Source organism: Kogia breviceps, chromosome 8 (genome assembly GCF_026419965.1).
Source record: "Kogia breviceps isolate mKogBre1 chromosome 8, mKogBre1 haplotype 1, whole genome shotgun sequence".
Taxonomy (NCBI): domain Eukaryota; kingdom Metazoa; phylum Chordata; class Mammalia; order Artiodactyla; family Physeteridae; genus Kogia; species Kogia breviceps.
In genome coordinates, this window is record NC_081317.1 from 66,122,842 (window position 1) to 66,137,074 (window position 14,233).

Below are 14,233 nucleotides of genomic sequence, written 5' to 3' on the forward strand. Positions count from 1 at the left end.
CCAGGTATAAATAATTTTCCAACTAAGATGACAGTGCAAAATGTGTACCTTTGTATCTTTTCAATTTTTATACCACACACCCGCGGGGGGGTGTGGGTGGGGGGGAAGGAAGAAAGAGAGAGAGAGAGAGAGAGAGCGAGCAAGCGAGAGAGCTCAAGGCTAGTGTTATGGCAGTGTTTTCAGTGCATAATCTCTTTTTAAATCCCATCCAGCTCTATGAGATGCGGAAACCTAAACTCAGAGGTTGGGTAACTCGCTCACGATCCTACAACTATACAAGAACTCTCATCTGTGCATATTGGTTTCCATGAGATATGGCAGGAAAGATACCCTAAAATTAATGGAGACTAACCAACTCTTTGAGTCTGGCCTCTCTGTTGGAATCCTGTTCCATCTCAGCTGAATTCCCCAGGCACTTTGCCTGTGGCCTCTGGCACCGAGCGCGTGGAGCGCCCCCGCCTAGCGTCAACCAGAGATGGAGTAGGAGTTAATTGAGAATGGAAGGCTCCGGGAGGGAAGCAGCAGTAAGTCGGCCGAGGGCCTGAGGAGGGGGTAGGGAAGGGGGGCGGGGGGCGGGGTAGACCCCGCCCCCGCCCTTCCGTTCACTCCCATTGGCCGAGCGTTTCCTGGCCGTACCACTGCCCACCCCCAGAACGACGCTTAAAGTGTGCGAAGCAGGTGCCTCGAGTGGAGTAAGAACTTTGCGCGCGTGTCCGGGTTCAGCGCGGCACCCATTCATTGCCTCTGACCATCCATCCGTCCCTTCGGTCATCTAGCGGGGAGGGGCTCCAGCCCCCCGGGGGCAGCCGCCACCCAAGGAACGGCGACCAGAAGAGGAGCCGAAAGCGCGGCTGACCCTCGCCGGCCCGGCAGGGGACTGTGACCACCACCATGCAGACGTGCGCCAGGGCCTGGGGGCTGCGTCTAGGTTGCGGAGTCGGGGGCGGCCGCCGCCTGGCTGGAGGCGCGGGGCCTCGTTGGGCGCCGCGGGGCCGTGACAGCAGTAGCGGCGGCGGGGATAGCGGCGGGGCTGGGGCCTCGCGCCTCCTCGAGCGCCTCCTGCCCAGACACGACGACTTTGCTAGGAGGCATGTCGGCCCCGGGGACAAAGACCAGAGGGAGATGCTACAGGCCCTGGCGCTGGCGGTAAGGACCCCAACCCGGCCCTCAGAGGCCTCACCCAGCGCCGCCCGGGTTCTGCCCGTACGGCCTCCCAGCCCCCGCCAGGAGCTCTGCTTCGCTCCGCGTGAGACCCGCACCCTGGCCCGGGGCCCCTGGTGTGGGAGCGAGCACGCGCTCCGCGTGCCCCAGCCTGCTCCCACCAGGTTACTTTCTCCTCCACCCGCTCTTCGCGCCTCAAAACCGTATATTTTTCAACCTAAGTCGCACTGCAGATGAGCTCTCTGCAAGAGAAGGACCTCCTGATTTATCCGAATATCTCCGGTTGCCCATTGAAATCCAACCCGGAGTGGCCGAATCACTACCCCGACTCATTATTTTTTTTCTCCAGTGATTTTTGGTTTGTTCAAAGTTGTTCTTTTTAAAAAGAAACCCTAATTAGACAATTAAAATGAAGTTTCCCATAAGCCTTTGTAGATGCAAAATACAGAGGTGACTTTTAACTGAGAAGCAATTTCCTCTGCCTTTAGTGTTCACGGACTTGCGTTTTAATTTTAGAGCATTGATGAATTGATCGAGAAAACCGTCCCCGCCAGCATCCGCTTGAAAAGACCCTTGAAAATGGATGACCCAGTCTGTAAGTGACCGGGAGACTCCGCTTGCTCTGGCCTGTTTGTCTTCTATGGTCTTTGAAAGTCCAGCTGTGGGTTAGGATTGCTCAGGAGGGAGAATGTTTATGAAAATAAATCAGCGTTGGGTACCGCACGGGGCGGAAGAGGGTGGAATAATTCAGTTCTTTATCTCAGCGAGGAGACAGCAAACTTCCCAGGGGAAGGCAGTGCACAAACACGTGTAGAGGACTCCCAACTTTCCAGGCACCTGTCCCAGGCCATGGTTCTCCCATGCTTTGGCTTGAGAGGGGTCATCACTTCTCTTCAGATCAGGATACTCAGAAGGGAAAAGGAATTGCCTACAATCATGCAAACAGGGAAATGACAAAAATGGGAAATCCAGACATCTGGCCTCCTACCCCAAGGTTCTTTATACCACAGTAGCTTCAGATTGTTCTGACATCCAAATTTTACTATTTATACCTACTGAAAGGCAGCAGTACTTTTAAAGCCTGAGTGATTTTTATAGAGAAACAGAAATAAGATTCATGCTTGATTAAGAAATCTTAGTTTACCCATAGACTCTCTTAGAATTTTATTATTTTTAAAATTTGTTATTTATTTATTTTAAAATTTCAAACAGAGAATTTTATTTTATATTTAAAATATTTTTAATGGTCTGAAGATTATTTGACTTCCATGGACTGAGCAAGAATCCACAAAAAAATTAAAGGCAAAAAGGCAGAGCTGAAGAGGCTTTTTTTTTTTTTTTTTTTTTTTTAAATAGAAAAGAATTCTCATGGTTTTGAATCATAAAAATGCTATCTCTTACTTCTGGAGTCAAGTGAAGAGAAGACAATTGGTTTGTTTTAGGTTTTAGGACAGAAAGGATATGTGGAAGGCAAGCTTTATTTTGTTTTAAAGTATACAACTTGAGGTATGAAGCAGGTCCAGCTCCAGCTGGCTGATGCTGTAACTCAGGGTGTGCTGAGGGCTGCCCCCTTTGTTAGTTTCAAATCTGAACCATTTCTCCTGACGGTAGGGACCTTGTTCATAGAAGAAAATATGCGCTTTTTGTCCAATTGAACTGATTGAGACTTGGGGATAGCTGGAAGCCTTATCTATTTCAGCTTTAGGAAATCAGAATCCTGATTAATTGAATGTTTAGAGTGAAGAGTTATATATTTTTGAAGCAAGCCATCGGTGAATATTTGAACAAGTAAATGCCCTCCTGAGACTTTCAAAGTCAGGACATGTTAGGTCAGCCCTTTTACCGTATAATCTAAAATAAAATGTTCCTGAAGAACATTAGTGTCTAGGAACCATGTCAAAGTTATCTAGCCTTTTTTAGTTCAGGTGCTTGTTTCCAGCTGACTAATTTGAACCTTGGGGGATTCCATTTCTCCTCCTCTTTAGAAGCAGACTTCTGATAAGTAATTTGCAATTTAAGTGTAAACTTTAAACCCAGCTTCTGTGAGACTTGGTGCTGGTTCCATCTGGTTAGTCTGAGGTGACTCAGAAAATATTGCAGTCAGGAGTCCCCCCTTGCCCTGAAGTGGGCTGGCTCTCCAGCAAAGCTTGCTACTTGGAAGTGAGCTGGGGGCAGAAATGGGAAGGATGGGGAGGGGGAGGTGGAGGTGGTGGTGGGCAGCACAGAAGGCATCAGTGTTTTACTCTGAGGTGTGCACACATCATGGGTAATGAATGTGTTCCAAGTGCGGAGAGCAAATTGGTACAGGTAACCTCTAGCAGAAGCATTTTAATTTGACAATGGAGCAGCATTATCCAAACTTGGTTTCACGTGAATGCTGAATGCCTGTGTTCTACTGTAGTCAGAGGAATTCTAGACCAAATATTTGTTCACAGCATACAGAGAAAACTAATAAGAGCTAGTTAGATAAGTCTTAAATCCCTCATTGCTGAGTAAAAAGAAGATTGTGAGAACTGTAAGCAGCATGGAGATAACTTGGGTTAGTTCTTATGCATAACTTTATAATCTCAAATCTTTATGTAGTGCTTACCATGTACTGGGCACTTTTAAAAGTGTATTTCATGTATTAATTTAATCCTTATTATAACCCGGAGGGTAACTACCATTGACAACTCTGTTTTAAAGATGAAGAAACCATGATACAGAGGGTAAGAATCCTGCCCAAGGTCACCACTGGTAAGCGGTGAAGGCAGAATTCATCTCACACAGACCAGCTGCTGTTCACACTCCAGCCATCAGTCTACATTGTCTTGGTTGTGTCCTCTGCAAGGGGGTGGGTGTATAAAGTAGAAAACTCCTGTCCTGACTCTTGCAAAGCATCCAGTTTACGGGTATGCACAAGGCCAATCACACTGGAATCACTCTGCCATTTGCCAACTGCCCTAGTGGAAATGCAGCGGCAGGCTGAGAGCAGAGGTGTGAGAACACTTGGGCCTGCTGCCAGGGCGAGGGAAGGGATGACAAAAGTTCAGGACTAGGGCTGGGTATCGAAGGGTGAGTAGTTATGCTCTGCTGGACAAGGCTGGGGGAGACCGCTGGAGCTAAAGGGACCAGCTTGTACAGGACAGAGTGGCCTGACAGAGTCAGGAGGTACCTGTTCTGCAGGATGCTCCCCCTCCCCTTGGACACTTCAGGAAGTGCCTTGAAAGAATACCTTGATCATTAGTTGTCTTCACAGTAAGCCATACTTGAGAGAAACAAGCAAAGATACTCAGTTCAAAACCCTATCAGATTCATCTAGTCAAGTGAATTCTCCATCCCTCACTGACATACACAAAGAACAAAAAAACTAGAAGGATATATGTCAGTGGGAACATTTGTTTCTCTGGATGGTGCCATTATGGATGATTTTAGATTGCTTTTTATTCCTTTGCTTTTTCTAGATTTTCTACAATAGCTATGTATTTGTTTTGTTATTAATACAGAATTTAAATACTTTATGAACCATGCCAATCACTTTTGGCTATGATATGCCTCTCTGCATAGTATTTTCAGTGAAGCCATCTCAAGTGAACCAGACTGAACTAGCCTGTAACTTCACAGAAGCAGGGTTTAAAGTTTACACAAAATTGCACATTGCTTATTGTGAGCATGCTTAGGAAGAGAGAGCGGACACTAAACCCTTTAATGTTCCAGTTATTCAACCGGAACTGAGCAGCTGAGCTGTCAGAATGAGACTTTTGATGGTCTTGTGAGAACTTAGTGTTCTAAGAGATATCATTTAGAGTGATTTTAATCAATGGTTAATGGAGGGCAGTGAGCAGGGGGAGAAGGCGTTGCATAACGCAGCTGCAGGTGGTGACTCTGTCACGCAGGTGGGGTTGTGCACTCTTCCTTTTTTTTTTTTTTTTTTTGAACGGTGTTGGGTCTTTGTTGCTGTGTGCGGGCTTTCTCTAGTTGCGGCAAGCGGGGGCTGCTCTTCGTTGTGGTGCACGAGCTTCTCATTGCGGTGGTTCTCTTATTGAAGAGCATGGGCTCTAGGAGTGCAGGCTTCAGCAGTTGAAGCACACGGGCTCAGTAGTTGGGGCACATGGGCCCTAGTAGTTGTGGTGTGTGGGCTCAGTAGTTGAAGTGAGCAGGCTCAGTAGTTGCGGCTTGTGGGCTCTAGAGTGCAGGCTCAGTAGTTGTGGCACATGCTGTTAGTTGCTCTGCAGCATATAGGATATTCCCAGACCAGGTATTGAACCCGTGTCCCCTGCATTGGCAGGCAGATTCTTAACCACTGCGCCACCAGGGAAGTCCATGGGCATCCTTCTGAACTGACTTCAAGGACACCTACAGGGCAGTTGTTCCCCTGGCTGTGGACGTAAGTTATCTTTCAGCTGGATTAAATCTGTTGTGAGGTGCAACCTGTAAACTCTTCAGTCTGTGACAAATCTCTCCTTTGGCCATTCCTAGCTCCTTCCCAGCACATATGAATTATTATTTCATCTTTAGGATAATTCCAATGGATTTTCATTATACAACTGTGGAAATAAATAAGACCAGCCAAATGAGAAAAGCAAAGGCTGTTTATTCTGAACTTGCTCTAGGAGTCAGCCTTCTGTTTTGCAGAGGAGTGGGAAGACCTCATAGTGAAATAAAAGAAAGGCTTCAGGTGTGCCCTGTTGGCCTGGGCAAGCTGTAGGTGGGGCCAATTAAAGCAGGGCTTCCTATGTGATTGGTTAGGGGTGCTTCTTTGGCTTTGTCTGATTGGTCCTAAATTGGAAGCAAGGACCAAGAGTAGGGAAGCTGTCAGTTATTAATGAAGTCCTTGTTCTTTTGGGCCAATTGTTATCATTCATTTTCCTCCATTGTCACTGGAGATAGCAAAAGATGGCTTTCTGCAAGTCTAATCTGTAGCAGGCTGAGTTCAGAGGTGGTTTATTGTAGATAAGCGGGGGGGTTGGTTTCCTGAGTAGGTTGCTGCAGGTTGTGGGTGAAAGTTCTGTGGTCTGGCTATTCCTTATTTATATGTTTAGACTCTCACAGCAGTCTGTTGTCCTTATATTTTTGTCATAAATTCTTGTTAGGCAGACCCCTGCTGATCTGACTGATACCTTGGACAGTCAACCTATTGCCTAAATTGTAAGTGTTTATGGCTATTTACTATAGGCAAGGAACTGTGAGGATAAATGTATGAAAAAACAGTCACTATCCTCAAGGAGCTTACATCTTAACATAAATTGATTCAGAAAGTTAGTGTCCAAGATGTCATAAGAAATATGAATAAAATGCTGTGAGTGTACAGAAATGATGTGAAATTGGATAGAAAAACAGGGATTTCTGAAAACAATGTGAAAAGTTGAAGTATATCTTTTCCTGTTAGAAACAAAGACAAAATCTTTACATTGACTATGTTTTCTTTGTGTGTAAATATGTTATTATAAGAAGGGAAAAACTAAAAAAGGCAGCTCCTTCATTGAGAAAAAGAAAATGGCAAAATGCAATGTGTGAAGCATAATTACGGAATTTTTTGAGTATTGTTATAGTCTCATCCTGGATGGAATCTTAATAGAATAATTATGCTGTCAATGATTTGGGGGATTCTGGAGTGTTTTCCAATACCACCGAGCAATTTTTAGTTCTTAGGGGACACCAACTGGTTGTCCTACAATTTAACTCACTTCTGATACTGTCTACCTGCATATAGCATCAGACCTCACATATTAAGTCCCCCGAAACTGCCCCCACTTCAGATGCCAATCACAAGTTAGGGTTGTCACCTGGGCTTCTGACCAACAAGCTATAAATTGGACCCCCTCCTCTGGTTCAATTAGCAGCTCACAGAACACTAACATTTCCTTACATTTACTAGTTTATTATAAAGGATATTGTAAGAGATACAGGTGAGCACCAAATGAAGAGGTACATAAGGTAGGGTCTGGAAGTGTCCCAAGCACAGGAGCTTTTGTCCCCATGGAACTGGGGTGGACCACTTTCCCAACACAGGGATGTATTACCCAGCCCAGAAGCTCATCAAGTCTGCTGTTTTTATAGAGCTTATCCTGCAACCCCTCCCCCCTTCCTTTTCCCAGAGGTCAGTTGGTGGGCCTGAAAGTTCCAGCCCTCTAATCACTTGGTCTTTTTGCTGACCAGCCCCATCCTGAGGCTATTTAAGGAGCCCACCCTAATCACTTTATTAGCAGATACTCAGGTGTGCTCAAAAAGACTTGAGTATGAATAACACAAGATACTCCTGTCACTCAGGAAATACCAAAGACCAGAGATATTTCTTATTATACTACAGGGATATTTCAGAAAAATATGTGGTGGTATATCCTGATAAAAGTGGAGAGGTGAAAATATTTATTTTAAAAGAGATGAATCCTAAAATAGTGATCAGTTTTTTCCCCTTCCTTTTGAAACTAGAACACCAAACGAGAAATCTCAGTCTTTGTAAAGTATCATTTTTAAGCATTAAAATGTTTTGAACTATCAATCTAAATAAGGATGTAAACTGAAACAAGCTCAAATTTGTTTTCCATACCTTGCTTTCCATACCTCTCTGCAGCTCAATATTCTACCCACATGGTCTACTCACCATCCTCAAATAACCATGTTAGGTTATTTGAGGCATGTCTACACTTCCAAGCCTCTGCTCATGCCATAACCTCAGCTAAACCATTCATCCTATTTGCAGACCTAAGGAGCTATTCAGTATCTATCTCCCTATTAGTTTTAACCTACAGTCAGGGACCATATCTTTATCATTTTTACTTCCTGATTCTTGCACCCTCAGTGCCTAAAGCAGTACTGTATTTTCCATCGAAGTCTCTCAAGGAATTAAAGTAGATGGAGGAGGCTGTAGACATAGATTTGGTGATAGCGGCTTATAACCCAATGGTGACAAAGGGGAGTAGGTTGGGGCATTTAGTGTATGGGCAAATGGCCCTATGTACCTCAACAGTCCTCAAGAGTAATACCATATTTAAAGCACAGTATATTTTATTTTGATAGCATTAAGTACTTTTAAAAGTTAGATAAAATTCATTATAATTTGAGACAAATTGTCTCAAATTGTTCCTATTTCTTTTTTTTTTTGTGGATAGGCCGCGTGGCTTGTGGGATCTGAGTTCCCTGACCAGGGATTGAACCTGGGCCACAGCAGTGGCCACCAGGGAACTCCCCTTGGGTTCCATTTTCGATTGAAATCCTTTCACAGGGCTTGCTTATTTTTTGACATGCAAGGATACAAACATGCTGACATATGGTGATGAGGGGCCAAAATAGGTCATGTGATTGAGACAAAGAACTTAAAATGTAAAACAACTTTTTCCTCTTCATCTTGTTAAAGGATCATGGAATTAATCCAGCACCATCAAAGATTTTATGTAAATGGAATTCTTTAACAATATTTTAAAAAATTGGCCCTTTTTTGGCAAAGTTACTGTATTAGTTATCTCTTGCTTTATAAGAAATTACTACAAAACTGTGGCTTAAAACAACAATGAACATTTATTATCCTCACAGTTTCCATGGGTCAAGAGTCCAGGAGCAACTAAGCTAGGTGGTTCTGGCTGAGTCACTCATGAGGTTGTGGTTGCACATTGGTGGATGCTCAACCAGGGCTGGAGGAGCCACTTCCAAGGTGGCTCATAAACATGGCTGGCAAGTTGGTGCTGGCTGTTAGTGGGAGGCCCTGGTGCCTCCTCACATGGGTCAATCCACAGACTGCTTGAGTGTCCTCACAACATGACAACTGGATTCCTGCAGAGCCAGTAATTCAGGAGAGAAGGAAAGCCAGGCAGAAACTAGTCTTTTTATGACCTAGTCTTGGAAGTTCTGTAGTATCATTTATATCATATGCTGTTCATAAGAGTGAATCACTAAGACTGGCCCAAATTCAAGGGAAGGGGAATTAGTTTACACCTTTTGAAGGGAGGAGTGTAAACAAGATCGCACACATAATTTTTTTTAATAGACGTTCCCATTTTAGAGCAGTTTCAGGTTCACAGCAATATTGAGCAGAAAGTACAGAGAATTCCCCTATACCCCTTGCCTTCACATATGCACAGCCTCCCTCATTATCAACATCCCCCACCAGAGGGGTACATTTGTTACCACTGATGAACCTACGTTGACACATCATCATCACCCAGAGTCCGTAGTTTACATTAGCATTCACTCTTGGTGTTGTACATTCTGTGGGTTTGAACAAGTGTATAATGACATGTATCCACCATTATAGTAGCATACAGGTGTTTTCACTGCCCTAAAGATCTTCTGCATAGATATTTTTAAAACTACCACGTTCATCTAAATTAGCATATACTTGCTCTCATAAATTATAATGAATTTTATCTAACTTTTAAAAGTACTTAATGCTATCAAAATAAAATATACTGTGCTTTAAATATGGTATTACTCTTGAGGACTGTTGAGGTACATAGGGCCATTTGCCCATACACTAAATGCCCCAACCTACTCCCCTTTGTCACCATTGGGTTATAAGCCGCTATCACCAAATCTATGTCTACAGCCTCCTCCATCTACTTTAATTCCTTGAGAGACTTCAATGGAAAATACAGTACTGCTTTAGGCACTGAGGGTGCAAGAATCAGGAAATAAAAATGATAAAGATATGGTCCCTGACTGTAGGTTAAAACTGATAGGGAGATAGATACTGAATAGCTCCTTAGGTCTGCAAATAGGATGAATGGTTTAGCTGAGGTTATGGCATGAGCAGAGGCTTGGAAGTGTAGACATGCCTCAAATAACCTAACATGGTTATTTGAGGATGGTGAGTAGACCATGTGGGTAGAATATTGAGCTGCAGAGAGGTATGGAAAGCAATGTATGGAGGGCCCAAAGCCATGATAAAGGATTTGTTTTCCTCTACATAATGGGGAGACATTAACAGTTATTACAGAGGGAAGTGATGTATTCAAGCTGTGTTTTGCAGAGTGCCTCTGAGAAAGAGGCAAGGAGACCAGCTGGAAGATTGTTGGAGATTTTATTATTTATTTATTTATTTATTTATTTATTTGCGGTATGCGGGCCTCTCACTGTTGTGGCCTCTCCCGTTGTGGAGCACAGGCTCCAGACACGCAGGCTTAGTGGCCATGGCTCACGGGCCCATCCGCTCCGCAGCATGTGGGATCTTCCTGGACCAGGGCTCGGACCCATGTCCCCTGAATTGACAGGCAGATTCTTAACCACTGTGCCACCAGGGAAGCCCTGTTGGAGATTTTAGAGGTGAGATTTTAAATGTGTCTACTAGGAAGCAGTCACCAAGATGATATTAGATATGTAAGAGTGGGAGCAGGAGAAGGCAGGGGAACCTTTAGACTGTGGTGCAGTTCTGACCCTGGTGGAGGGGGAGAAGGATGGAAGAATTGGGTAAGAAGAATCATAGACTGCAGCACAGATCTAAAAAGTTTTGGTCAGACTGAGCAGAGTCCTTGAACCAAAGTCACCCATCAGAGGAGTCCCACATCTTACAGGAATGGGTTTGCATTAGTTCTCCTGCTGGGCTTAGTATCAATAATTGCCTGGGAGCAGCCTGTGGGAAGTATGGGTTTGGTACAAACATGGTGGTCAGTCCAGAGGGGCAGCAAGTAGGACTGTCAGTCAGTTTCTAGGCTGAGTGTCTTGGGGTGATAGAGATGTCATTAACAGAGAGCAAACAGGGAGAAGAGGACGGTCCTAGAGGAAGACGAGATCATGGGTATTGTTTGAGAAGAACTGAATTTGAGGTACTCAGGAACATGCATTTGAAAAAGCTGAATCAGTAGTTGGAAATAACGAGTCTAGAGCTCAAGAGAGAGATTAGAGATGGAGTTGCAGATTTAGTGAGTCTTCTGAATGAATTAATGAGAATGAGTGAGATTTCCTTTGGATGGAGTATTGGGAAGAAAGTAGAAACCAGGATATTGGGAAATAGAGCATGGAAAAGGACACAGGCAGAGCAGCCTGAGATGAAGTAATCCAAGAGGCCAGAGGATACATTTTAAGTCAGGGGTTTATGGACCTCAGTGTCATATTCTGGACGTTTCTTAGGCATAAGAGAGAAGAAAGTCCATGTGATGACATAAGGACACTCCGAGGTGGGAGGAGTTTAGGGGCTGCCTGTCTGATGATCTAAGTGAGAGGCAGGAAGGGTGAGACTGAGCATTAGAAAAGTGAGAAAGTGATCATCTGGGTAGTGAGGGGCCTAGATCACCCTGCATGGAAGACCTGCTGATATTTAATGGCTTGACTCTGTAAGGTTTGCTAGGACCCCTCACCCAGCATCATTTAGTGTCTTGTGAGCAGGAACAGAGAAATGGGGTGCCTGAGTTTAGCTTAGTTTGAGGATTGGTAAAGTCAAGTGGCCAAGGACTTCCAGGTCCACACAGGCTGGCTGGGGTGGGAGACAAGGTGAGGCAGTCCCATCCATCCATTTTGGGATGGGAGCTCAGTTAGCACCTTATGGGAATGGGAGTGGGGGGCCTGACCTGCTAATCTCTGAGTCAGCTTGGGAGCCTGAAGGGGGGTGGCCCACAACGAGGTTGTGCGCTGCTTGCAGGAGGGTGAGTGTTCTGGCTTCTATTCCTTATGTCCTCTTTTCACCCCACCAAATGGCACTGTGCTTTGCTTTTAGAAATCTCTGTTATATGATGTGTGAAGAACTTTCATCTCGTTTTGACTGCTCAGGTTTGTTTTACTTGTTAAACCTGAAGTATTTTTTTAAATTAATTAATTAATTAATTAATTTATGGCTATGTTGGGTCTTTGTTGCTGTGCGAGGGCTTTCTCTAGTTGCAGCGAGTGGGGGCCACTCTTCATCGGGGTGCGCGGGCCTCTCACTATCGCGGCTTCTCGTTGCGGAGCACAGGCTCCAGACGTGCAGGCTCAGTAGTTGTGGCTCACGGGCCTGGTTGCTCCGCGGCACGTGGGATCTTCCCAGACCAGGGCTCGAACCCGTGTCCTCTGCATTGGCAGGCAGATTCTCAACCACTGCGCCACCAGGGAAGCCCAAACCTGAAGTATTTTAATAAAAATGCAAACTGGGAATTTTAGTAAGGATTCTCAATGTCCATCTCATCCAATGTACTAACTGATTAAACAATAAGGAAACAAAATTTTGGAAAATATGAAATTATTGTAGGCACTGTATTATTTCACAGAACTTGCTTAATAGCTGCAAGTTTCCCTTTAGAAATGTTTCTCTGAAGCTCATGCCTTTTGGGATGTGAGAACAGTTTGCACATTGATTTGTCATTGTGGATTCTGTGATAGGTGAGTTATTGTGAATATTGAGCTAACTATATGTAGGAGTTTAGGTGAATTTTCATTCACTTGTGTTTTCTGAGCACATAGTATGTACCTAGCAACCACTATTGTCCTGTCCACAAAGAGATTATAATTTAGTTGGTGAGATTCTGGGCTGGATTACAAATTTCTCCATATGCCTGTATTCCTTTGATCTATAAAAATTCTCTCTTTCCTGCAAACATGTTAAATTGTTTGAGTTGGACTCAATATATATTTGTCCCTTCTTGTTCTTGCTCTGCTGGCCATGACAAGCTACTCACAGGGCAGCAAAGAGGAAAAACAAACACTCCAGGACTTCCACTCTGATTCTCATTTCAAATTGACCATTTGGCCTGCTTACGTAGGTCAACTGGTGTTCCAGGTAAATATTATGAATTGTAATGTTTCTCTGTACACTTCTTTTGTAAATGTTTATAGATGGAATGAAAAGGGGCAGTTGAGGAGGTCTCCCACAGAAAGTAGTGTGACCCCAGTCCCAGAAGTAAATAACAGACATGTCCCCACTACCCCACCATGGGATGCTGTTCTGGTTTTCCTACAGCTGCTGTAAAGGTCTTGAACCTGTATATCTCTTGGGTGAGCAGGCAGAGCTCTAGGGACTGCTCACTCCTGTGGATCCAAGGGACCATGGAGCCATCAGAAACACGGATTGGACGTGCCTTGGCCCCTCTCGGCTGGAGGTGCCTGGCCGGGGGTTCTAATTCCCAAGACTCATGAGGGGCTGGGTGAGCTGGGGTATTAATTGGCTGAGCAAGAAGATGGGAAAGAGCCTGGCAGGATTAGGGTTGGGATGCCAGAGCCCCAGGTCAGGCCTGTGTGGTGCTGCCCGGACCACATCCTGACCCATGGGGTGGGTGCCCCTCTGCCAGTCTTGAAGGGTTTTCAATTCAAAGAGTTTCCCTATCATTATTCTGCATTAACGAGCTTATAGATTGGTTTGCCTTCCTGGACTGAACAAATTCTATAATTCAGCAGACTGTGGTTGTGAAACCCTCTTTTGCTAGGGAAAGAAACTTGACAAATAAGAGGGAGTAGGGTTTAATGGGCTGGGTAAGTGTTATTTATGGGGGAGGGAGAGAGGTGCTGCAAATGATTAGGCGAAGTTAGAAAAAGGCTACACATTAGGATGGAGTTTGTAGGCAAATTCTGACTTCCACTCAGGAAATCAGAAAATCCTGATATATGCTATCATCCATGGTTTATCTTGAGACCCTGGACCCCACCCCATGGTTCCTGAGAAGATTTGGCAAGAAAAAATGCTAAAGCAGTCTCACATTCTAGCCCCAGCTCTTCCCTTCAGCCTCTGGCAGAAAAAGCCCTTTCTGGGAAATTCAAATATGAGTTTGTTGGTTTTCAGTCCTGATGATTTCCTTGGAGTCCTTTTCTGAGACTCTTGCAAAGCACATGAAGGGCAGGGAGTGGGAGGGAGGCTCTATTGCTGATTGAGTGGCTGCTCCGTGCTGGGTGTTGCTGGGCTGCCTGGAAAATGCTCTGTGGACAACCTGCCACTGTGGGGACAGCAGATGTCTGCACCCATGTATTTCACAAGCAGGATTTTGTTCTGGGTGTAACATTTTAACTCAATTTAAATTTTTTGAATAAATAACACAGGCATATTATCCAAAATTCAAAAGCATGAAAAGATATACAGGGTAAGCAAGACCCCTTCTTACTTATCAGTTTCTTAAGAATCATCCCAGAGATATTCTGTTAATATACAACACATCCATATATATTTATTTTTTAATATAAATGGTAGAATAAAATATACTCT

At 44.4% G+C, this 14,233-nt stretch overlaps 1 protein-coding gene across 1 annotated transcript in view; it reads left to right on the forward strand.

Moving 5' to 3' along the window:
• The first annotated feature begins 489 nt into the window (after positions 1 to 489).
• Positions 490 to 14,233, forward strand: part of GLDC (glycine decarboxylase) — a 97,350-nt gene continuing 83,606 nt past the window's right edge. Inside the window, exons 1-2 of the mRNA XM_059071850.2 lie at positions 490 to 1,146; positions 1,678 to 1,756. Coding sequence (XP_058927833.1) covers positions 892 to 1,146; positions 1,678 to 1,756 — 334 coding nt within the window. The 5' untranslated portion in view covers positions 490 to 891. The remainder of the gene's footprint in view (positions 1,147 to 1,677; positions 1,757 to 14,233) is intronic.